Source organism: Rhizoctonia solani, chromosome 6 (genome assembly GCF_016906535.1).
Source record: "Rhizoctonia solani chromosome 6, complete sequence".
Classification (NCBI taxonomy): Eukaryota; Fungi; Basidiomycota; class Agaricomycetes; order Cantharellales; family Ceratobasidiaceae; genus Rhizoctonia; species Rhizoctonia solani.
The window spans coordinates 1,341,920-1,363,184 of NC_057375.1; the positions used below are offsets into that span (position 1 = coordinate 1,341,920).

Here is a 21,265-nt window from a genome sequence, read left to right on the forward strand (position 1 = left end):
CTATAGCACTTACAAAATGGCAGACTTCGGTGACCCTGGGACGGAGTTGAGGGTCGTAGCTCCAGCAGCGCCAAGGAGATTCCATAGTGCATCCCCTTCGGTACTCTGCGGCGATATGCAGTCCACAGGTCGAGAGGGATGTTCTCCCCGAAACACCACGGTATGTATCACAGTAAGATCTGCTTTATCTTTGTAAGGTACGGTGCCGGTGAGTGCCTCCTAACAGGCCCGTCAGAAATTATGGCGCACATTCGAAGTACATATACTGACCAGGATAGTCTGAAAGAATTTCATGGTCAACAGTTGTACGTCGTAGGTATCGGAAATGTTTACCATTCCAAGGGCGTATACGTCTGTCTCATAATTATTCCTTATTCCTTCATCAATGAATAGTTCCGGTGCCTAACAACGGGCTTGGATTATTATCCGCCGTCAATATTAAATTCGCATATGCCTGCCGCCCATCGGATCGAGTAGCTAATGCTCTCAGTGGCAGTGAACGCGACGGGGAAGTCTCGTCTCATGGTTGCACTTCCGAAGTCGGTGATTTTTGCTACCCCCTCATTTGACACTACAACATTGTCCTAAAGATGTCAATTTGGAGAGCTTATAATAACGATCGGTCTGCCTTACTCCTTTGATATCGCCGTGCGCCTAATGTAAATGTTATCAAACTATGTACTTAGGCTCGTTTATCACTTGAATTACCATGCCCAGACCATGGATATAAATTAGGCCCTCTGCGATTTGTGTGCACTAATCACACAAAAATAAATATAAGACAAAGTACTGCGAACAAGATATTTTTAATTACCAAACGGCACCGGTCATAGTCCGGGTTTGCATCTATGAAAGCAAGCAAACTACCATATGGCATCCACGGGGCGACCATGGCGAGTTTGTCACGAAAAACCGCCAGCCCTACAAATTCGAGAACATTTGGATGAGTTGGGACTGGCCACGCATGCAGTTCGCGAGCGGTGCGCTAATGTTAAGTCGCAGCGTTATTGAAAAATGCATTCTCAATAGTGATGAACGTACTTTGAAAACTTTTTCAGGCTTGCTTTCAGAGTTACTAAGAGCCCTCAGGCACTTGACAGCAACAAGTCTTCCACTGAGCAATCGTGCTTGATACACATCACTCAACGGTCCACTGTATTTATGGCTCTCATTCCCATATATAAGCTGCTTGGTTATATTTAGGCAACCCTGGTCTACGAGGCGATCGATGATTGTGGGTAGGGTCTGTCAAGAAACCCATGAGTGGTAATTATAGACAAAGTAGGCAAACGAACTGTGCTGAGTCCGATGGTCACATGCTCCATTTGTTCTATCTGTGGTGGAGGTAGTGCGTTGCCTTAAAGCAGTAGGGGTATAATGAAGGTGCTTACTTGGATATTTATTTGACCCTCGCGCTGAATTACATTCATCTGTAATTTCTACTTAGGCAGCCTACTGATTATGGATATTAAAGGCCGCTCAAAATATCCCTAACACTGTTTAAACCCGGACGATTTCCTGGCACTAGCTGAAAGCAAATTGAAAGTAGGGCCCAATGTATTTCTGCATGCCCAGTTTTGAGATTAATGAATTCATTTGGTCGTGCAGGAATCACCCCATCCGCTACTGCGCTCAAAGCATTAAGCTCCGATAACTCTGGGTAAGGGATATCCCCTGTGAATGTCTCCTAAAGTTTCTTTAATGACATGTAGAGGTCAAATGGAACAAAAGGCGATTACCAATATAGTCTGGTAAATTATTAACCATTGAGAACTGGAAAGCTACCAACATTCACTCACCATTCCGAGCGACCATACATCTGCCTTGACCGTCGGTTCAGCACCGTCAGGGAGTAGCCTTTCTGGAGCCTTGATGAGAGTACATGTATAATAGTGACAAGCCCACAAACGCTGTACTTACTGCCCATCGGCCAGCCATTTGAAACCCGTTTCCATACCCAGCTGGATCGTCCTTTAGGATCGAGCCACCAAACCCAGTAATCTGTACTGTTCCTTGGTCCGAGATCATAACGGTTCGCTAGTTGTGCTAGTTACTTAATAACATCCATAGTTACTACTATGGGAACTTACGCCTCTTAAGTCCCCATGTATCTAAGTTACGTAGCCAAGGGATTAATCAGCTGCAAAATTGTGTTCGATGCATGTAGTTGCATACCACACCTGTGTCGTGTAAATAAGTTAACCCTTCGATGACTTGGTTACACTAAGGAAGTAATTCGATGAGTTTTATTTGTTCTGCCTTGACATTACGCCAACTTACTAGGTGAGCACGATTTGCTTTGGGTCGAAGCTTCAAGTAATCCCGTAGGTTGAGATTTATCCAAGGATATACAACGCCAATTATCTGTTGTCCCCAAGGAACTCTATCATAGGACGCTGAACCACGGGGCTCAGTTACGATATAACCCAAACAAGGTAAAATATTAGAATGTTCAAGCTTGGAAACAACACGTAATTCATTGACAACATGCTGCATGACCGCGAATGTTTAATAGGTAACTATGCCATTATTAAATCGGAAAGCTCACCTCGAGGATGGCATTTACTGAAAGCTTCACGGCCACAACACCTTCATATCCAGCCAGTGATGCTTTGTAAATATCATAGAAACCTCCAATGACAGCAATATCCTCTTGATCTCCGAGGAAAGTAACTTGCTCAGTAAGATCTGAGCAATGGTATTTAGCCAGCTCAAGAATAGCTTCTTCTATTCTCAGCTATAGGCGGGACATGATAACATTTGTCAGTTTAATTTTAGATCGTTGAGTATACCACCTACAAGGCCCATTCTCTGCCAAATGCTCGTCAATATATCAATGTCCGATTATGATAGTGATGTGAGACAATAGGCAAACTCCGTGTTGTCTTCGTTCGGAACAACTTAAGTCAACAATTCGTGGCTGCCCGGGCGGTCCTCGTCTCACACGGCCACAAGAACCACCCACACACTCTCTAATTTACGAAACCGATACTGCTTAGTCATCGACACTCCATATTCACTTTTCAGTGCGCAATAATGCGGAGAAGTAGCCATAGAACCTCCCCCCCCCGGGTTGAATTACTATTTTTCAGAGGAAGTGGAATCATCCCTAATGATACCTCCAAACTATAGGTACAGCACAAGTTGTCTGTCAGCTGTCGTGGAAGGAGGTTAGGGAAACATCCACGGAATCTCGGACATCGGATGCCGTTGGGCGGCTCTTGGGCTCGTAGTTCCAACATTGGTCAAGCAAATTCCTAATTCTATCTCAACATTGTTATCGCGACTTGCCTCCTAAAAAGAAGTGCTAGTTACCAGGATCATCCGTGGCCCCATGCATTAGCAATCATATACATTCTGCGGGAGAAGTTCGTAACGTTCCAAACGACCAGATATCCGATTTCTTCGTAGGTCATGTGCTGTCCTTGTAAAGTTTTCTGGCGCCTGACTTAATTTGAGGGCGCATATATGAAAAGTCAACCCAAACAAACTTACTACCTATCGAGGGGCGAACTGGAACATCCTTCCACAATTCAGCTTATCCTGCTCCAAAACTGCACTTGCAAATCCCGTTATCTGTATTGATCCCTGCTTGGAGATCATATCTTTGATCAGTCGAGTATTCGACAGCTACCGAACCTTCGTGGCCGACCAAACTCCCAATACAAACATCACGAAACCTCCAGTATCGATAATACTACTCTTTGGAGACCAGAGCAGCTTATTCGACACGTCCAAGCGACCCTGCTCAGACAGTTCATCCACAGCATTTTGCCAGTCAAACTGGCTTGTATCAGCCGTGGGCTTCTGAAGTACATGAGTACGCTATTGTGTTGCAAAGAAAATATTCCGCACTACTTCCACTTCCATGGGTCCAATCAAACGTGCTCAGTCAAACTTGTCAAACGTTGCCCAGAGCTGGTGGTCGTTGGTTGGATGATATAACCAACATTTGAGGTTTTTTGTACTAAATCACAAATCGAGCACTCGACTACCCCCAGATAGCAAAATGGCCCTCGAACTGCGGCTCAAATTAGGTATTGCTCACCGTGCAAACGTATACTTTAGCTTTAGTAAAGGCTAACCAGAGCACTCCCAACCAAGCCTCTCGGTCATAAGCGCTCGGCGTCTCAGCTGGGACTCAGCATAGCCTATACGCCACCGTCGATCCGCCACCATGATGCAACAAACGCAAGATGTTGGTCGACCTGCCACCTGAACTTGTAAGCTTAATTCTAGGGTGCTTAGACCTTACATCTCTTAAGAAATGCTCCGACTCGTGTCGTGTACTACGCACAGTGTGCTCAGACCCGCTTCTGAACCCGTGGCACCACCCCGTTCGCCATGCGATATTTGAACTATTTACCCACCACTCAATTAGGAATAACGGCAGGCATACTATTGAATACCCTGTTGAAGCCCTCTTAGAGGACCACGAATCTGAAACGCTTACAATACTCGCTGCATTGGCTGCCTTCTCTTGCGTTCCACGATCTGTCGTTGTCGACATTTTAGCTCTATCACCGCCACGGTTCTTGCTGTATCACTCTGCTCGATCAAAACTCCCCTGTGAGCTATGGGAGCAAGCTTTTCGAAGGAGATTCCTTCCCAGTTGGATCCCTCCTTGGGTGCGTACTTCACGACGACCAAGCTGGGCGTGGCAAGAATGTTTTTTCCGGTAAGTGAATAGTATTTTATTGACCCCACTATACTGATCACATTGATTAACTATAAACAGTATACTTGAACAACTGAATCATAGGTTGACTTCAAACTGTACGAGTATGGAAAGTTGGACAAACTATGTTGTGATACTCCGTTCAGGAACAGCTGCCACCTGCACAGCATATTCACGGACTTTCAGTGCGTCGGTCATCATGAATGATCTAAAGTAAGCCTCGCGTATCTCGCATCTCACTCGGCATCTTGACCTAACCGCATATAGACGCCAAGCAAACCTCATGGAATACGAAACCCAAGCACGCGTGATCGTTCAACTGGCAGACGTTAGAATCGTCATGCTCGGTATGCTTCGGAAGCCTCCATATTTTGCGTTCAATAACCATGCACGCGAGCTCATCCATCCTCCCGGAGTCGAAAGGCCCGATGAAATCCCCTCACCCCGGAACACGACTACCGCGGGGAGACCCCAAATCCCACATCCACCACAACTGCCGCAACAAGCACAACAAGCACAACAACAACCGCTCCCACAAGGTGCATCTGTTTCATCAAACGTCTCCACCATGCGTTCATCTGGTGCGCCAAGACGATCTACTTTCACTACTCCGAGTACAAGGTCTCCCTCTCGGGAACGTCGTGCAAGCATTGGCCTACGACTGTCCAGAACATTGACCCATGAATCAACTAGCTCTGCACGTAGCGGAGAATCCTCCTCAAGCAGAACCGGGGGTATCATGAGTAGGATTCGGAGATGGACTTCTGGCTCCGACGGTCGTGCAGAGCAAAATTTGTCACCTAGAACGAGCGTCTGCGTATCATGGCCTCTCGGTGATCATTTCATTCCGGATCCCTCAGACCACAGTCGGGTGACCGCTCCAACAACTCACAATGCAAGCACACCGCTTGATTCAACTCTAAATCAAGCAACTAGCATGTCATCCAGAGCGCCGGTTAACAGCTTGCCTCGACTGCAGCACCCCGAACCGAGTGAGAATTACTCTCAATACCCTAACTATACTCCAGGGGAAGACGATACTCGTTGGCGCATCCAAAATGGATTAGAAGAAGGCGGGCTACTTTGGGTGGGGCCAATAATGTGAGCGTTATCATTTAGTAAGCACGAGTCCCAGGTTGACCACTCTATTTTAGGATCACTGCCCAGCTTGTCCCCCACAATGTAAAGCATATATCAACTCCATTAACTGCCGAGGAGGTATACTCGGAGGGTCGTCACGTATCTTTCCGTTGGGATGACCTGATCGCAATCGCACCGTGGATGGAGGAAAGGCTAACGAGACGTGATGACGGTCTGGCGTTATAGCCCAACTTTGAACCATGTAATTGAATCTAACTGAAATGATATGTATGAAGACGTGCGTGTCATTGGACTAATTAGCGGGTTTGACTCAGAGGTCTATAAATGGTCAAAAACAGCACAGCCACTGCACACTCTCCTGGGGTTAACGACGATTACATGGCTAGCATACTGAAGACGAACCGTTCCGCCGATCTTCTGGGTCTATTACGACTACACAGGTATTTACCCCTTTCAAGGTTCGGACTTGTTCCTCGAGGTGTGTATTTTCTGGGCAGTGGCGCCGGGGAAATTGACAGATTGATATAATTAAGCTAGTATGGGCCTAGCTTCGAGCCCACGGTGTCGAGTTTATACATCCTCGAACCTGAATTCGAAGTATCCAATCGATCCATCACCTCTTCCTGGAACGGCCCCAGAACACTCATTTCATCTGATCCTTCAAACGCCATACCCGCCCCCAACGTGGCCTTCGAAACTCCAGGATGCTTCTCCGCTTTTACGAGACATTTCGGCCTTGCTCAAGCAACATGGAGGGATCGTAAATTTTGCATGGGCACCACCGCTATGTAAGCAACGTTCCAGGCCCTCACCTGCCGATGGTCCTAACCTTTCATGCAGCAGAAACCCCGACAGAAGGATCGTCATCAGTCGGCGGCGTATGGCAAGAAAGCGACAAACCCGAGTCCTACAAGGGAATACTTTATTCCCGGATCGAGACCCATACACGATGCCTGTCGTATCGAAAAGCAGCCTACCCGAACTCTCGTCAATCATTCCTAGGCCATTACAATCACCTGGCGCGCTCAGTCCACCAAACTCTCGTTCTCCAGCGGCTAAAGTGATCGACATTTACGTTTGTACGCATGGCGCGCGGGATTGTCGATGTGGTGATATAGGAGGCGAGATAGCCTACGCCTTGCGCGCCATGAAGCGACCAGATGTGCGGGTCTTTGATATTGGTCATGTAGGAGGACACAAGTATGCCAAACCGATCCATTACAGTACTTGCCTCATGAACTCAACCTAAATAGGTGGGCCGGGAATGTTATTGTCTTTCCGTCAGGTGATTGGTACGGCAACTTGCGTCCTGAAGATCTGCCGCAGCTTGTCGATCACATCACCGGCCCCGATCGTGTTGAACCGTGGTGGGCCCACTGGCGCGGGCGTATGGGACTGACGAAGGATATGCAAAGTGCACTGCATAATGCTGCAGTCTATTCTGAGCATCTTGATAAATCTAACACATTTCCCTTCGCTCCGATTCGCAGGGGCCAGGCCAATCGGTCTATTCACACCGTGAAATTTGTTTCATGGGAAGGAAAGGAGACCACTGTACAGGCTAGCCAAGGGAAGAATTTAATGCAGGTTGCGAAGGATGCTAGTCTCGAAGGAGTAGAAGGTATATGTGGAGGAAATCTTGAGGTATGTCCAGACTCGTATGAGTATCTATTCCTTTGTCATCCTGTCGACCTTGATTTGACCAGATGTAATTACAGTGCGCAACCTGTCATATGTACATCTCGCCTTCGGCACCTCTTCCTCGCATGTCAGATGCGGAGGATGATATGCTTGCATATGCGATCAAGCGAAGAGATGGCGAGAGTCGGCTCGGGTGTCAAATAGACGTTACTCCCGAACTCGCAGCTTGGATAGCAGAAGGCGGAAGGATCGAACTTCCAAGATTTTGATAGGGATGTATTAGATTTGAGTACATTAGGGTTGAGTAGAGTTGGTGATACTATAGAAGATCGTTGAGAATGGATAATCGGTGGATCTACACAGTACTAACTGGAAAGATTTGGAAGCGGATGGCACTTTAATTTCACCATTTTTTTTCCATCTAATTTGGCTCAATTTGTGATTGAACAAGAAGCCTGGGAAACTTACTGCAGCCTGTACACAATTTTTAAATTCGATAAACTCATCATTACACATATCCTTTCGTACATCTTGGTAGCTGGCTAGTATACATTGGCCGTATGCTTTGGCCTGTTGGTCAAATATCTGAGTTTTGGGCGGAGACTTCACGAATAATACTACTCACCGATGTAGTACACGACGTACTGGCTTTTGCAAGTTTTAGGATAGGACGATGATCTCGCCTGGTGCCATCTAAAGCACCTAATACCGGAGTCGTAACTTTCATGGTACAGAGTTCGAAGGACCGACGTTTGATGGTGTTGACGTCACCTTACGGGTCCGATCACCAAGGATCGATAGGAACTTTACAGTAGCGCATTGCCCCAAAGATGAAGTGGTTAATCTGGTCGGAGCATCTCAGGTTGGTCATACCAGGCCTTGTAACTGTGCGATATTTCGTACTTGAAAAAGCTCGATTTAATTAAATTTGGTATGTAGAATACAACCCAGTTCTCAGTCGAAGTGCAAATCAATTACCACGACAACTGTACTAACTACTCGTAGCTAAGACCCATACCACGGAAATTGTTGACCATGTGCCTCATACTCATGTCATGAAGATAAACAGCACAGGTTTTGCCAGCCCTGAGTAGCCTTCTTAGCAAGCAGTCTCCAAGAGTAGTTTGTCAACAACTTACCCTATTAGAGATTGTTTGTAAGCCAAAAACGATACCCCAGCGAGCTTCTGCATGAAAGAGTGCATAGCAAAATCAGTTTCCGTCCACTTGGCATAGAACTTCATGAATTTGTGATTTGCTGCAACGTCATGACAAGCCTTGATGGATGTCTAGCAGTGCGAGTGCAGTTAATAGCTATTCTGTTGATTTGAAAGGAAAACGCTCACATTGAGAACCGCAGCCACAATAACAGCGCATTCTTTTTCTTGGTCAGGTGTCAGTTTTGTTAGGGAGATTTGCATCTTGTTGAAGATCCCGTTGAGATCTTCCATTTCGTCTTCGGGATCCTCGCCCGTTGATGCGGCCTTACCTATGTCAGACATCAGAATATGCAGAATTCCTTCGTTACCTGAAGGACTCACTTATTTTCTCAGAACATGCAACAACTTCATTCTGAAATATCTTCAAGTGATCTATGAAGACTACCGCATCCACAGAGGAGGTATCGGAGGTGATTGTCATACTGCCCCGTGCATGGTGCATTGGTTTAGCATGGCTTGGAAGCGCGAAAGACGCAACTACAGCAGCGATGGTAAAAACCTTACGGAAGAAAATCATACTGAATAATGAATGATGTGCTTATAAAGGAGAGGAAAGGGGGTCAAGTCTGTAAGTCCTGGTCGTCTCTTGCAAGTTCAGGCTATCCTGGCCAGGGGATATATACCTTGGGATGCAAGTCTCCGGCTTCCGTTTCGGACATAGGATAAGAATAGACCTGACATATTACATAACCTCAATCTGTCAACCAAAAGCCAAGTGGACCTGGTCTAACGAGATTTGCCTTAATTCAAGAAGAACTCGAGCTAATAAACACATAATCTATTCGAGCCCGCGATTCGTTATTCACACAACATGAAGGTATGAACAGGCAGAAGCATAATGGATGAATTGTCAAAATACATCGCCCTCAAACACCTTTGCCGCCTCCCGTTCACCCAAATTGTCAACTGCCTCCTTGTCAAACGAACACCGCTGTCGCAGAAAGAGGATAACGCGGTTGCCGGCAAGTTCGAGATTGGCTCTTAAATTTCAGCGCGTAAGCTGGAAATCTCAATGTAGGGTCACTCTAGCTTACCGTGCTAACCGAATTTCAGCTCGAAGAATTGGTGCCAGACTTTCAGGAGCAAATTTGAGGGAAAGCACCAGCGCTCTACCCGCCGATGACCAGGGGAGCTAAATATAATATTTAGGTATACTGAACAAGTCTTGAGGGCAAGAACTTACGCATACAACCCGATCGATTCGAGAAAAGTCAAAGGGGCTAGAGGTCAATGCGGTCGTATAGCGAAGAATACCACGTGCTGCCGCCAGAGCTTTGCTAGAAGACTCGCAACTTGGGTCTTGCCAGTTAGCGATCTCGGCGTGCAACTTGATAGATGCCCTGTTTACGTATTAGATCCAGGAACCAGGGCAGGCACTCAGTCCACTTGCCACAGAGGTGCGACGTGAGTGACAAACGTATTGGAGATAGCGGACGTGGAAAGCTGTTCGATGGGATTGAATTGCTTTTTTATAGAGAGCCTATATGGTTGTAGACGTAAACAGCGTGGATCTTGGACAGTGTATGTATCCATACCGTGTTGAGGATATTATGGTTTCTAAGATTTTCATTTCCCGGGAGTCTCGAACCTCATCCGAGGTTCCGTAGTTGAGTAACTTCCTTAACTCAATGACGTGTACCTAGGGTTGAAGTGAGTTGACATGATGTTTCAAGGAGGTGGTGGAATGTACTCGGGATAACATAATTGCACCTATAGTGTTTTGGTCATTATGGTTCCAGGAAGGTGATCAAAATTGACGCACATTTAATATACATAGCAAAATCGTCCTGGTTGTTATAATGGGTTGAAAATAAGTCATCAGAAAAGATACTCTGACGTTCTTGACCATCGTCGAACTAAAATGAAAACGAAAAAGTGGGGTCGTAAGCGGTATACACAGATTAATAAAATTCCAACGCATACGCCAGCTTCAAATGCGTCCAGTGTTCCGGGGAGAGTTTGCTGAATATCATCATCATTGATATCGAAAACTTCCATTCAGGACAATATCAGCGAACTTTACCGAATGACTATAATCACTAACAAAAGTCTTCACTCACCCCATGGTCCTGCAAACAAATGGTACCTTTCCAAACAATAGGTGAGCCAGAAGATATTTCTCCTGAGTTCAACATCAACGTGTGATGTTGGTGGCCCAATGAGGAACTTCTCGCGAGCCTTGGCTGGTAGTGGCTTATAGAGAGAATCCGAGAAATTCAAGCCGAGTGCTATACACATCCTCATCGCGAGGCTGTTCATCGCCCACAAATCAAACCACCGAGCACATCTAATAACAGTGTCATTACACGCCGTGCTCACACAATCATCATGGCTTACGAGAAAGCCCACCAGGAATTGATAATGCACGCTACCAGAAATTCAAGTTCAGCTCTAAATAGCTAGCAAGTGGTCGCCACGGCTAACCTTGAATAACTCCAAGAAGATTCACACCTTCCCTTGCAGCATCCATACACTGGTATTTAGAAAGAATAAAGTGCTGCTCGTCAAACATGAGGTCGCGCCCTTGATCTACCCGCGTTTTGTCTTGGAAGGGATCGTCGACTGGGTACTTACTCAAGTCAGGTAATGGTGCAACGGTAACATGAGGTGAATGAACTGCGGCTACAGCACAAATAGAATGAAGCAAAGGAATGAAAGGGAAGCGCGGCGAGGAATGGTGTTCTAATAGTTGAAGTAAAAATGTGGGTCGGTGAATTATACGCCTTGAGTTGGGATAACAAACGAAAAATATATCAATCAGATGGAGCATCAGGGGTTTGGGCGGTAATTCCAAGGGCCAGTCCTCAGCCATGAGCGTGAAATCGGTTAGATTGTATGTGCGAGTTGAAGGGTCATATCCGCTAGGCATAGAACTATAGTCAAGTGATTGGGCCGCTACACCTCTGTAATACGATGGGCTATGAAGAGTGGAGGGCGATGGACCCTCTGCTTCGATTAGAGGCGTGAAAATACCAAACCCAGTGAGCTTACCTTTAGGATATTGATTCCCTAATCTGAGCCGTTGTTCCAGTTCCTCTATAAAGTATCAGGAAACCCCAACATTGAGTGGTCATCACACGCACCGATTCGTGCTTCCAACTTGAGTAAATTTTGCTCGGAAAGGTCTTCGTTGTTCTCCGGTGGGGTGGTTGGAGATTGGTCATAGCTACAGTTCGGTGCTATGTGACTCAAATGTGGATGGATTCGAATTGTTTTGTTGTGTGTTCGTTTGCAGTTGGAGCATGGTCGTTCCGCATCACTTGGAGGAAACAAGGCAACATATATTAGTCCATGGTCAAATAGCAATCAATAATGATACAGCAACAAGCTACGTACCATTTCTACCAGAGGGAGGCGGGATCAGAATCAGTTGAATCCTGCAGCATGAACTCCCAGGTGCCTACCACTCTAATAAGTGGTCACTTGGGTGCCCGGGAGAATCGAAGAAAAACTACTCACTTGCGTTTCCTACATTGACGGCATGCCTAAATATCAGTCAGAACAAGAATACAAACGCAGCTTCTTGTATGGTTCCTACCTCAGCTTTCCCAAGGGTCACCCTTTTAGACATTTCGCCAATGGGATGTTCTTTAGCGCTAGCAATGATCCGTTGAATCTATTTGAACGTAGGTGCCGAGTGAAGAAGAAAAGTTATAACAAGAAAAGTCGAAGCTTTGGGCTGGCGCAGGAAGATGGAAGGTGTGCGATATAAATATAAGGACCCGCAGGCTAGCCTGTGGTTCAAAATCCTGACAAATGAAAGGCTTGGTGCTTCAGTGGAGGCTGAAAGGACAATGTCGTATCTTGCGCGGATAATATAGGTTACAGGTGTGAGTAAGAATGCTCTGGTCGTTGGTGGCTCCGGAAACTAGCGATCAGGCGGTGTAGTAAGCGCCCGGTACGGCTAATTATAGTTATAACCTATAAGTGCCGACAATGACCGCAGCCACCCAGCGACTTTGCGGTAGCATCCAAACCCCAATGCAAAATTGTGCGTAATTCGAAGTATAATCGAGATATTGCGGGCTAAGCCTTGATTGTTCTGGGACTGTAGACTATCGCAGAAATAACTCCCATAGAAGACGTAACGGAAACGACCTGATCCTCGGCCTGACATGCATGACGTTAGTGGGTAATATTTCGCGCCTCGTGTATTCGTGTAACACCTCGAGGCGCTACCCATTAGTTGGTTATTCCTGTTTTATCGCCGGACCACGTCCGTGTTAATTTTCCTGAGCAATATGACTCCACGCCTCGGAGATGGAATGGATGTGGAGTGTGCTACCTTTCGGTGATACGTCGCTTGTGACATATCACCGATTGTAGCTCCTGTTAATACTGATTTCGTTTTTCTGGGTTTTACTACACTACCATGTCGAGGAGCTGGTTGGATGCGCAGAATTCTCCGCCAGCTCATCCGGGTGATATTACCGCAAAGTCTTTTTGGTTAGCAGCCGACCGCGATAATCAGAATCCCCTTGCCTCGAGACCGATACTATCAAAGATTGTGAGAAGTTCGAGACCTCGTTCGTCTCGGTCTTGTGCATGATAAGCATGAGCATGCATGCTGGCGCCGGACATGTGTTCATAGCGAAATTGCGCTGACGTAAATGTGACTCGAACCGTCTTCGGTCTCCCCTTACATACCCGCAAGTGACCGGAGCGAGTATCCGCCGGATCAATAGCTTGAGAATTAAGGGGTCTGAGTGTTCCCATTTTGGTAAACTGATAACCCAAGCTAGTTATTGCGTGCACGTGATGAGCGCCGACCCATCTGCTCATAACCTAATCTCGGCTGCTAAAGAGACGCATCAGTTTGAAGCTCAATATTCAATAGGATGAGTTATCTAATGATGAGCCTATGTAAGACTATATATCGAAGCTTTGTACCACCATCAGTTCGATATCCTCCTCTCGTTCTAACTCAGTTTCAGGGCGTTACTTCTCCATTTGCTTAAAATGACTTCTTTTATTTTCTTCGTAACACTCATGGCAGAAGCCCTCCTTATCATATTGGCTCTCGATTACGCACTCCAGGTCCCATTACCCCTAGTTCTAGCATCTGTTCTTCGGAAAGCCAGCAGGGACCTTGTTCATTCCTCCAAGTTTGTAATCGGGATCACGAGGTTTGTGAATTCGTGATTTGGAGACGCGTAGCTTACCTTTGAGAAGGAAACTCGTGGGAGCTCGTGTAAATCAGCCAAACAGCAATATCAAGAAACCTCTTAACAAGACTGAACAAATTAGTAGGCGTTCTTCATAAGGCTGTATGCGCAGGTTCTCATCTGTCTTCGTAGCGACGCACAACGATCTCAAGCTAAACAAGGGACATGAACCCATTAGTGCTGTGGAAGGACAAGCACAATCTTCTCCTAAGCCCAAGAGTAATCATCGTGGTTTCCTACGCGCAGTGAGTAGTACCTAAGGGCACCGGGGACTTGACCATACTGATTCCACAATAGCCTGTATCCAAGGGTCCCCCTAACACCTGCCGGGTTCATAAGAATAGTGTTGTAGGATGTGCAAGTACGTGGGTTCCCACTACTGGGCTAGCGCTGGCTATGTACTGATATATGCGCATATAGCCTTCTTCGACCATAACAATTACGAATACAAGTTGCTCTGTCATGGGGAGCTCTACTTCCGTCCCAAAGGCACACACATGTTCCGCAACGGTCCCGTTGTACCCAAAACCCCCGGCAATTTGTTCGCCGTAAAGCTCGATAATACAGGATCAAACGTCGTTACTTTCTGCTTTGGGCCTGGCTCTAGAGCACTTGGTGAAGTCAATGGCTATGCTGAGTTTCGCCCAGTGCGAACTCGCATAGCTTCAAGTCAAGAAGCACACGGCCTCGAATATGTCCCAGGACAGGGATGTGTGTTCGACTGGGTATACGGAACTTGCCCTTCATCAGAGTATCCATGGGACTATAACCGACTATACGATGTAGGTTGGATGCATTCCAGCCCCACCACGGAGGAGCAGTTCATTTCCAGTGAAGAGGCTCCCGCGGAACAGTGCGCTCTGTTTGCCGACCACTCTCACAGCACCCTGTGGCAATCTCTCGAGGGTCTCGATCTAGACATAGTCAATCGGTCTCCTATGCTCGATAACCTTGGTGGTGAAATTCAAGTCGGTCTCGCCCACGTGGAACTCAATGACCGTGTTTATCAACACGCCAACAACGCACAGCTACTTCCGTCTTCATCTGGGGCTCCGCCTAGTCTTCCAGTTCCGCTCACCCCTATTCACCATTCCGCGGCTTGGACAAGTACTGATTCTCCGGCGGCAAGCAAGTCGGTCCTTCGCCGAACTTGCACCATCTGCAACCGTGTTCTACGGCGCCCAAGTGCATTAACTGTAAGCTTTTGATTCACGGAGAAGCGGAAGAAGGGTATTAATAGTAGAGTGCCTATAGATTCATATGAACGCTCATTTGGGGGTCAAGCGTGAGTCATTCAAATATGCCATTGCACTCTAATGTCTGACCTTGAGTATCCCTGGTAATTAATAGCATTCAAATGCCACGACTGTGACTATAGCTCCACAAATATCACAAACCTTCAGCGACACCAGCAGACGAAGCACACAAACGGAGGAAAGTAGGATCCGAGTGATTAAATCTTTACTAGTTCTTGTGTGAATCAAAGCTTTCTAGCACTTTTTTTTGTAAACTTGTTCTTGTCCTTTTCGTAGTTGCTTTACCCAATTTAGTACCTTTTTGTTCTTTCCTTTTTACTAGGAATATCCCTCAGAGTAAAATTACTTAGACGCGGCAAATAATTGGCGCCTTGACTTTTCACCCAGACACATGCGCTCGCATTTCACCACTGATCCAAATCACGATAGACGCTCATCGAAATCCTATGCACATATCTGCCTAAGTTGATACACCCTAAAATGATCCGGCGCTCTTCGTATTTCATCATAGTCAGGTAGTATGTACGCGCGGCGCAAAATAATCAGTCTTAAGCTTTGGGGAGACGGCCAGGTAGTCTATACTGCTAATACGCGCGAGGAGGTAATTGATGTATGTCATTCTGTAGTTGAAACCGACGTTAGAGTTTTAGGGAGTGAAAAACATTCGCGCCAAGCACCGGTCCGTCAGTATTACTAGTGCGAATTACAACATGAAGGTGTGCATGCGTTAAGTTCTCAGCCTAACCGGACAGAGGAAGCATACTATGCCTCGAATGAACATAATCGCTCCAAGTAACTGGGTTCCCTCCAACTGCAGCCCCGAGCCACAGATGATCGAGTATTGGTACAATGTCTGGCCCATGGACTACCCAAAGCCGAGTTTCGGCTACGCACCCAAGCCGTTCGCGTACTAGCCTCCTTCTCTTTTCGGTGCGTGAACAGATTCCCGCCTGATTACTTGGATTGGACACTTTTCTTGTTTAACTGTGTTAAAAACCACTCACTACTAGATACTGAGCAAAGAAATGGACATTTGCGATAGGTGGGTTCTGTCGCCGGATGACTCCAAGGATCTGAAATATTTGACGTATTGAGGTCTGTATTCGTGAGTCATCGGTAGGGACGCCGTATAGAACCTTTGGTAAAAGACGAATTAACTTTAAGAAAACGACCTTTTCCAAGGCGCTTACCAAGTACAAGTATATGAGCAGCGTATGCCTCCAGGTCTCTTGGAGCGCCAGCCATGCAACTGATTTAGAGGAATCTAATCCCTCCGGCTCGAACTTGGGCCGAGGTTCCCAGGAAACTAATCGTCGTTCAATGTCTAACCAATCATCAACTACAGATCCTTGGTCCCGGCAGATATTGATTTTGGCAAGCAGTATCAGAAATTCGCCAGGAAAGCAGTTCATCCATTCCGCAGAGTGGGGTTGGGTATGGAAAGGCTCGACGTCCGCATTGTACTGCATGATGTGAGGGACTCCGTATATCATAGAAGCCACGACATCCATGAGCATGTAGTTTGCTGGCCCATAACGGGAGGAGGAGAGCAAATGCGCGATGGAAACCAAGGAGGGGTCCTGCTGCGTCGACCATAGTGTTGGATCGGAATAGACCGTTTCAAGAAAGCTTGGCGCAAGATGGCACAGTAGTCGATAAGTGGTAGTGGCATTGAAGATACCAATCTTGATGTAGAATACCTGCGCATCTAGAAGAGTCAGCCCTCATATTAGCAATTTAGTTACATCAACCCACTTCCAGGAGATCTTGGTGTCGCTCATGGAGTTCGTAGGGAGTCAATGACTGATTGAGACCAGTAGACAGCCTTTGCTCATGCCCTTCGATCCAACGAGCAAACGTGCTCTCGTTTCCAGAATCACTGCCCTCCAGAATCGAGTCACGGATCTTGGCATATATGAGCAGGCCTTGACGAGCAAAGTTACATGTTGATAATCGCCATGCTGTTTGTCCAAGGAATCTTCCTAATTGTTTCCCATGAGGTTTAAAATATGTAACGCCCAGCACACGCTCCACTACGAAAAATTAGAACATTGTGATCCTAAGGTCGAAGGACTGGCCTTACAGCTCGACATTACGTATTCTGCCGTGTCTCGTATGTCAGGCGGTAGTGGAACTCCTTGGGGTATCTGAGAAGCGAGTGCAAATAACAAATGATCTGTGGAGAGGTCGATTACTTGGGAAATAGCAGTATTTGTGATATGTGGTGATGTTGTTATAGGCATAGTAGGTTGGTGCTTAGGTCGCGTGGGAGGAGGATCCCCGTGAGCTACAACATTTGCATAGTACGGCGGAGCCGTGTCAAAAAGATTCTCCTGTGGTATGTGTGCCGTGTTCGGTTGAATGAGATGCTGGGTTGTTTCGCGCACGCCATAGATACTTCGAGCACCCATCGCATCGTCCAACTGTCGTACGACCATGACCGATTGTCTGTCTTTAAGGCCGATATTCACTCACAATAAGGAATTCATTGCTCCCAATGCCGCTGCCGCTACTGTGAGGTGAGGATAACGAACTGGATGATTCCGATTGGAGGCGGTTCAACGGCAAAGGCTCATCATCGGCATCGGTGTATCCAGCCGATATATTGTGGTCATATCCTAGACATTCATAGCCTCCCTTTGAACATCGTTCGCAAATCGGTTTCCGTCGGTCGCACTTCTTGTGGCTATCTTGCGCACTATATCAGCACAACTGAAGCACGTGCTAGGCCAGAACTAGTGTGCATACCGACGCTTGCATGTCAAACAGCTCGTTCCGATAGGTCCCGGCGCCATAGAGGTAAATAAAGTAATATTTTGATTCAGCGAGCAAGTGGTTCCGAGAAGTCTTGAGGAATCGAGCCAACAAAAGTTGATGGGAACGACGGTTCTGGTTGAGCTGCTGTGAACGGGAAATGACAGCAAATGATAAGGATTTGTAAGCAAATACATAAAGCTAGAGAGCAAGCTTAAGTGAGCCCGAGGTGCCGGTTGGTAACGCAGATGATTCCAGGTCTATCAAAGTGAGCCATTTCGAGAGATATACCCAAAATGGACGGTCACGTGTAAAATCTGGGACCAACCTTAAAGCTCAACCCCATCTGAGCACGCTTGTGAACACCGTACCGTATGGGCATATCTCTCTTGGATTCTAATTTTCCAAGTCGAGAATTTGAAAGTGGCTTAATCAACTTATTGCAACACATGTATCGAATGATCCTTCCTGACTGGGCTGACGTCAACCAGGCGAATCCCCGCGAATTCATGCTCAGTATGCCCCCATTCCTAGAGTGTTCTATGATTGCTTATTTTTACCCGTCATTATACTGTTACCATCTTACACGAGCTCTGCCACTATCACCGACTGACTTCATGAATGGCATGTCGAACCCGAAAATCAGAAAAGATATACATCCCCTGTCTGGTACTCAACGAGGCAACCATAATCGTCCTATCATCGCAGACTTTTCGGAAGCCCTATTACTTCTCAATTTTCTCTTCCTTCTTCATGCAGGTAGCAGATATTTCTGTCGCAGCGGATCGACCTCAGGCGCACTGTCGTTTTGAAGGCACGAGGCACGGAACTAAATTATTATCTAATTTTGCATATGCATGTAAGACACATGTGGTATACGTGCATCCACCTTCTTAACCTCATGGGGGTACGCCTGCCTAGTCCATGATGTATAATTCACTGATCTAAAATAGACGATATTGGCGCACCTCGAGCTTGAGGGGCGCATATATCGAGGACATTAAACCAGTGTCACTTGGGATTTGAGCACTTTCGGAGTCGAAAGTTGCATGGAGTTTTGATTTCAACCTTTGTCGCTGCTCTCGCATTTTTTACGAATGGCGCTCACCTGTGAGCTCTGAGTCACGCCATATTACTATACTTGTAGGTTATAAATACGTAAAGTCCCTGTCGCTGAACAGAAACCCCTCCAGCCAGGACAAGACAAGAACTCTAAGAAATTGTAGTATGATATGAACTATTTGTTAAAGAGGAGAGAAAACTCACTCCTATTCATGGGATTTTTAAGACAGGCCTCAAAACAAAGAGTCGCTATGGAAGAGAATCACTGTAAGTTGGCGCCGGGTGTAGAGCATCCCTCGACTGAACGTTTCCTTATCAGACTACTACTTCGACACCCCGAGGGGCTCCTACTACTTTGACAACCGCCGTAACTTGTATTCGGAAAGTGACGGCTGGATGGGCACTTGCTCACTCGACCTAGACTCGAATACTCCCTTCCCTCACTTCTGCATTGGTGATGCGAAATACTGGTTCCATAACGGCCTCTGGGTCCTCGGGTCTGACGATATGCTCTACCCTGTTGAGTTGTCGATGGAAAGCAAGGACAATGTGACAAACATACTGGACGGCTCTGGTGTCCCGAACCCAGCCTTCGCGGCTGCTGGTGACCCGAGTTGGGCGGGGCTGGAACGTCCTGAAACTCAGGATCTCGACAGTAAGTGCTGGCCGGTACTACAAGGGCATTCCGCTGACTGGTACTGTGAAAGGTTTTCTGTCGTCTCTTGATAGCTCGAGGGCCGAGGACAACATTGGGAAAGTATTCCCAAAAGGTGTTACCGCACATGACCCCTCGACAGAAAAATTCATAAGCGCAGAAGCCAACATTTGTGAGCCGGACCACACGTCCGACTTGTCAGTGCTCCCATCGCAAGGAATCAAAGATCTGATTTATTTCGAGTATCCACAATTGCTGGCTTTTGACAAGACGCCAGCGCCCGAGGATTGCACCTCCGTCACGCAGCCTCACTTGAGCCTCAGACCTCAGTTTGACTCTGGCCCCGCTCTGGTAGCTATGTCAGTCTCCGACACATGCGCCCTTGCATCCAAGGAAATAGCGAAAGCTAACGCACCGGAACTCAACTCATACTCACTTCAACGAGCGCTTCAAGGTAACCCTCTCATTACTTTTTCACCAAACACGCAACTCGCTATCCCGCCTTGCATCTCTTACCCTACTGCTGGTGATACGGTACCCAATGATACGTCATTGTTCGCTGCGAGTAGCCCTCCCTCGGACGTACCAGCCACTTGTGTATCACAAGACCGTGTTGCCAAGCTCCTAAAAGCGCCCGCTGTGCGCCATGTAGTAAAGAAACGCAAAGGAGTAAAGCATCGGCGCTGCCCTGTTCGCAGTAAGGTCTTCCGCAGACCACCTAGCTTAGTCGTAAGTGGATGGTACGGCGAAATGGTCTATCACTCATACAGTCCCATCTAGGAGCACATCCGTGTCCACACCGGCGAAAAGCGTGAGTCTAGTCCGAGGGTTGATGTGCATTGTTGACCTGATGATCATCTGGGTTCAATAGCGTACGGATGCCCATTTATGGGGTGTACTGTCGCATTCGCCACCAAGCAGAACATGAAGCGACACTTCCTTGGGCACCAAGCCGGCCCACTGGAGAACTACACCCCTTATGTAGGCTCTATGCTTATTTCAAGCTTTATCTTCGGTTAAATTCGTGAACCCAGCGAGATCGAGCAGGGCGAAAAGCACCGTGGGTCTATTTCGCCTTGTAGAGTCGGCGATAACCGCAGGTGTCATCCTATATTCGTGCCCTACACCTCACTAGGCAATTTTGTGTCTGATATCGAGGTAGTTTATCCCCACTCTTTGGGTACAGCCCGCTATCGTTTCCATGGATTACAACTTCTATTGTGCAACGACATATATGTATACTTCCACTATGAGCTATCCTATGACATTACTGGTTGCATTAAACCCCAAAGCACAAGCGATCACTTGACACATTGATATTTTACCACAGAAGCGACCGTTCTGTCTACTGACCACACCCCTGCCATTCTACTGATTTCAGTATCCATCATTTCTGTCCTGTCCTGAATCAACATGGTACATCGTGAACACGAGATATTGCATCATCCAACCCAGCCATAATTTCTTCAAACACAGATTTCGTATATCAAAACAGTGTGGAATAGGCGCTGATCGAATCTATCACACTGTCACACGGACATTCACTCCTAGACGCCGAAATGAGCGGCCATACACATACATTAACCTCGGTAGAATGAACGCTACCAGACATTCTGATTTATTTCCCATCCCAGTGTGCAAGTTCACAAAAAGAATATTTGTAAGTTTATCACATTCGACCGATCTTTGCGATGATACATTCTACAAAAACGACTTTATTCTCACAGAAGTTGC

The 21,265-nt window shown here is 46.8% G+C and overlaps 7 protein-coding genes across 7 annotated transcripts; 3 read left to right on the forward strand and 4 right to left on the reverse strand.

Moving 5' to 3' along the window:
- Nucleotides 1-9: 9 nt before the first annotated feature.
- On the reverse strand, nucleotides 10-2,808 carry RhiXN_05854 (Tyrosine kinase family catalytic domain protein; the record flags this gene model as incomplete). The annotated part of the gene is made up of 16 exons (XM_043325670.1): nucleotides 10-219; nucleotides 271-402; nucleotides 634-654; nucleotides 709-756; nucleotides 815-985; nucleotides 1,042-1,245; nucleotides 1,296-1,334; nucleotides 1,616-1,687; nucleotides 1,740-1,748; nucleotides 1,800-1,868; nucleotides 1,921-2,037; nucleotides 2,091-2,111; nucleotides 2,176-2,223; nucleotides 2,281-2,490; nucleotides 2,549-2,737; nucleotides 2,800-2,808. 16 exons carry the CDS (start codon nucleotides 2,806-2,808, stop codon nucleotides 10-12), a joined length of 1,569 nt encoding a protein of 522 aa, XP_043181102.1.
- Nucleotides 2,809-4,177: 1,369 nt separating this feature from the next.
- On the forward strand, nucleotides 4,178-7,689 carry RhiXN_05855 (sucrase/ferredoxin-like domain-containing protein; the record flags this gene model as incomplete). Its single annotated transcript, XM_043325671.1, has 10 exons — nucleotides 4,178-4,202; nucleotides 4,249-4,678; nucleotides 4,739-4,891; nucleotides 4,946-5,779; nucleotides 5,833-5,990; nucleotides 6,238-6,257; nucleotides 6,317-6,567; nucleotides 6,620-6,979; nucleotides 7,033-7,423; nucleotides 7,498-7,689. The coding sequence occupies 10 exons, from the start codon at nucleotides 4,178-4,180 to the stop codon at nucleotides 7,687-7,689; spliced, it is 2,814 nt and encodes a 937-aa protein (XP_043181103.1).
- A 726-nt stretch (nucleotides 7,690-8,415) lies between these two features.
- RhiXN_05856 (uncharacterized protein) lies at nucleotides 8,416-9,156 on the reverse strand (the record flags this gene model as incomplete). Its single annotated transcript, XM_043325672.1, has 4 exons — nucleotides 8,416-8,506; nucleotides 8,560-8,708; nucleotides 8,766-8,908; nucleotides 8,961-9,156. 4 exons carry the CDS (start codon nucleotides 9,154-9,156, stop codon nucleotides 8,416-8,418), a joined length of 579 nt encoding a protein of 192 aa, XP_043181104.1.
- Nucleotides 9,157-9,489: 333 nt separating this feature from the next.
- Nucleotides 9,490-12,210, reverse strand: RhiXN_05857 (Fungal specific transcription factor domain; the record flags this gene model as incomplete). Its single annotated transcript, XM_043325673.1, has 14 exons — nucleotides 9,490-9,619; nucleotides 9,674-9,771; nucleotides 9,823-9,979; nucleotides 10,033-10,119; nucleotides 10,175-10,278; nucleotides 10,330-10,349; nucleotides 10,402-10,495; nucleotides 10,563-10,630; nucleotides 10,700-10,926; nucleotides 10,977-11,007; nucleotides 11,064-11,675; nucleotides 11,723-11,805; nucleotides 12,099-12,124; nucleotides 12,178-12,210. 14 exons carry the CDS (start codon nucleotides 12,208-12,210, stop codon nucleotides 9,490-9,492), a joined length of 1,770 nt encoding a protein of 589 aa, XP_043181105.1.
- Nucleotides 12,211-13,628: 1,418 nt separating this feature from the next.
- Nucleotides 13,629-15,246, forward strand: RhiXN_05858 (C2H2 zinc finger; the record flags this gene model as incomplete). Its single annotated transcript, XM_043325674.1, has 7 exons — nucleotides 13,629-13,765; nucleotides 13,812-13,885; nucleotides 13,937-14,049; nucleotides 14,102-14,165; nucleotides 14,225-15,000; nucleotides 15,059-15,089; nucleotides 15,155-15,246. 7 exons carry the CDS (start codon nucleotides 13,629-13,631, stop codon nucleotides 15,244-15,246), a joined length of 1,287 nt encoding a protein of 428 aa, XP_043181106.1.
- Nucleotides 15,247-16,049: 803 nt separating this feature from the next.
- Nucleotides 16,050-17,855, reverse strand: RhiXN_05859 (Fungal specific transcription factor domain; the record flags this gene model as incomplete). The annotated part of the gene is made up of 6 exons (XM_043325675.1): nucleotides 16,050-16,196; nucleotides 16,251-16,760; nucleotides 16,816-17,093; nucleotides 17,144-17,483; nucleotides 17,536-17,758; nucleotides 17,809-17,855. 6 exons carry the CDS (start codon nucleotides 17,853-17,855, stop codon nucleotides 16,050-16,052), a joined length of 1,545 nt encoding a protein of 514 aa, XP_043181107.1.
- A 1,272-nt stretch (nucleotides 17,856-19,127) lies between these two features.
- RhiXN_05860 (C2H2 zinc finger) lies at nucleotides 19,128-20,551 on the forward strand (the record flags this gene model as incomplete). The annotated part of the gene is made up of 5 exons (XM_043325676.1): nucleotides 19,128-19,143; nucleotides 19,196-19,531; nucleotides 19,584-20,260; nucleotides 20,312-20,342; nucleotides 20,403-20,551. 5 exons carry the CDS (start codon nucleotides 19,128-19,130, stop codon nucleotides 20,549-20,551), a joined length of 1,209 nt encoding a protein of 402 aa, XP_043181108.1.
- Nucleotides 20,552-21,265: the final 714 nt, after the last annotated feature.